General features: G+C 36.1%; 1 protein-coding gene across 1 annotated transcript; it reads right to left on the bottom strand.

Moving 5' to 3' along the window:
* Nucleotides 1-468: 468 nt before the first annotated feature.
* On the bottom strand, nucleotides 469-1306 carry LOC111084584 (the record flags this gene model as incomplete). Its single annotated transcript, XM_022381253.1, has 2 exons — nucleotides 469-656; nucleotides 951-1306. Coding segments are annotated over 2 exons (544 nt in total), but the record flags the coding sequence as incomplete, so codon positions are not given.
* Between the last annotated feature and the right edge of the window lie 316 nt (nucleotides 1307-1622).

The following is a 1622-nucleotide window of genomic DNA, read 5'->3' on the forward strand; positions in this document are numbered from 1 at the left end:
GCCACGAATTCATTTCATGAATGATCTGAATTTTGATTGGCTTACAAATAAATTTACCGACGTTTGACTGCCACGACTGCACTTTCCTGACTCTTTATTGGTCAAGCTTGATTTCGCAAAATTTATTTATTTAAGTTAGCTATGAAATGTGAGGTTAGGGTATAATATGGGGTAGGGGTGGTAGTACTTGCCCCGTCATTTTAGACGGGCTATACGCTCCTGTTCTTATAAACAGCCATTTTGTTACTTCAAACCATTTGACAATAACATTATTACAAGTAAAAAACAATATATAACGAAATCTTTAACAATGTTTTTTGAGAAACAGTTGTCATAAAATAAGTACGAGTTAAACTGGTATTATTTTATTATTATTTATAACATATTAACTATATAATTTTTATTAAGCATATGGCTGGTGTATTATAAAGTAAAAACAGAACACGAATTTATTACAATTGTATTTACCATATTCAATGTTTTCAGTGGTCGCCATTTTCTGACAGCACTCTCTTGCGGCCTCACAACAAGACACCCATTTGTCTACATAACACTTTGACAAAAATGTGTTAAAAATTGGGTGGCTACGGTTGGTTGTCTCAGCTAGATAAGTAATATTCGTCAGCGGGTCCTTCAATCTTCCCATGGACAAATACCTGAAACAATAAAATAAATAAAAACAATTTCCTAGTTTACCGAGTTACTCGCAATATTTTGTACTATCTAGTTGTAATTATGTTAGGTTTGAGAGTGTAGCTTGTAAATTATTCAAGTACTCGAATGTTACACAATTAAAGCAAGTTGCGGAATTTTGCAAATGGAACTATATTTGATCACTTTAGACTTGTTCAACGTATAGCATTTTCTTTTTTCCCAATAACATAGAATTTTCAAACTAGAAAATAGAGAAAATGTATTAAAGTGAACTTTATAGTCCAAAAACTGCTTACCAAAACTTGGGGTTGGCTGGTTTGAAAGCCCAAATCGGCATATAAAGGTAGCAAGAGGCACAAGTGTCATACACGTAATGTTGCCATGGTAGTTTGTATCCCTTCTGTGTCCGACACTCTACAGATTCTAGTGATGTAGTTGAGGTGGTGAGGAGTGGAGTCATAGCGCGTTCCACGCGGCCTAAGCCCCACAGTGTATTCGAATTGCGACCCATTCCAGTTATATCCGAGTGTTTTGAAGTTACTTTACGTTCTGCAGGAGATACGTCCCACTTCGTTGGCATTAGTTCCCATTTGTCACCAAAAAAATTTAATGAAGAATCTTCCCACTCATAATTGGAGACAGCAAAACTCCTCTGTAAAACAAAGATATGTCGTTAACATTCATGAACCGAGACGGCAAAACTCCTCTGTAAAACAAAGAGATGTCTTTAACATCCATGAACCGAGACGGCAAAACTCCTCTGTAAAACAAAGAGATGTCTTTAACATCCATGAACCGAGACGGCAAAACTCCTCTGTAAAACAAAGAGATGTCTTTAACATCCATGAACCGAGACGTCAAAACTCCTCTGTAAAACAAAGAGATGTCGTTAACATTCATGAACCGAGACGGGTAAACTCCTCTGTAAAACAAAGAGATGCCTTTAACATCCATAAACTGAAATTTAC

Source organism: Limulus polyphemus, unplaced genomic scaffold (assembly GCF_000517525.1).
Source record: "Limulus polyphemus unplaced genomic scaffold, Limulus_polyphemus-2.1.2 Scaffold80904, whole genome shotgun sequence".
NCBI lineage: Eukaryota > Metazoa > Arthropoda > Merostomata > Xiphosura > Limulidae > Limulus > Limulus polyphemus.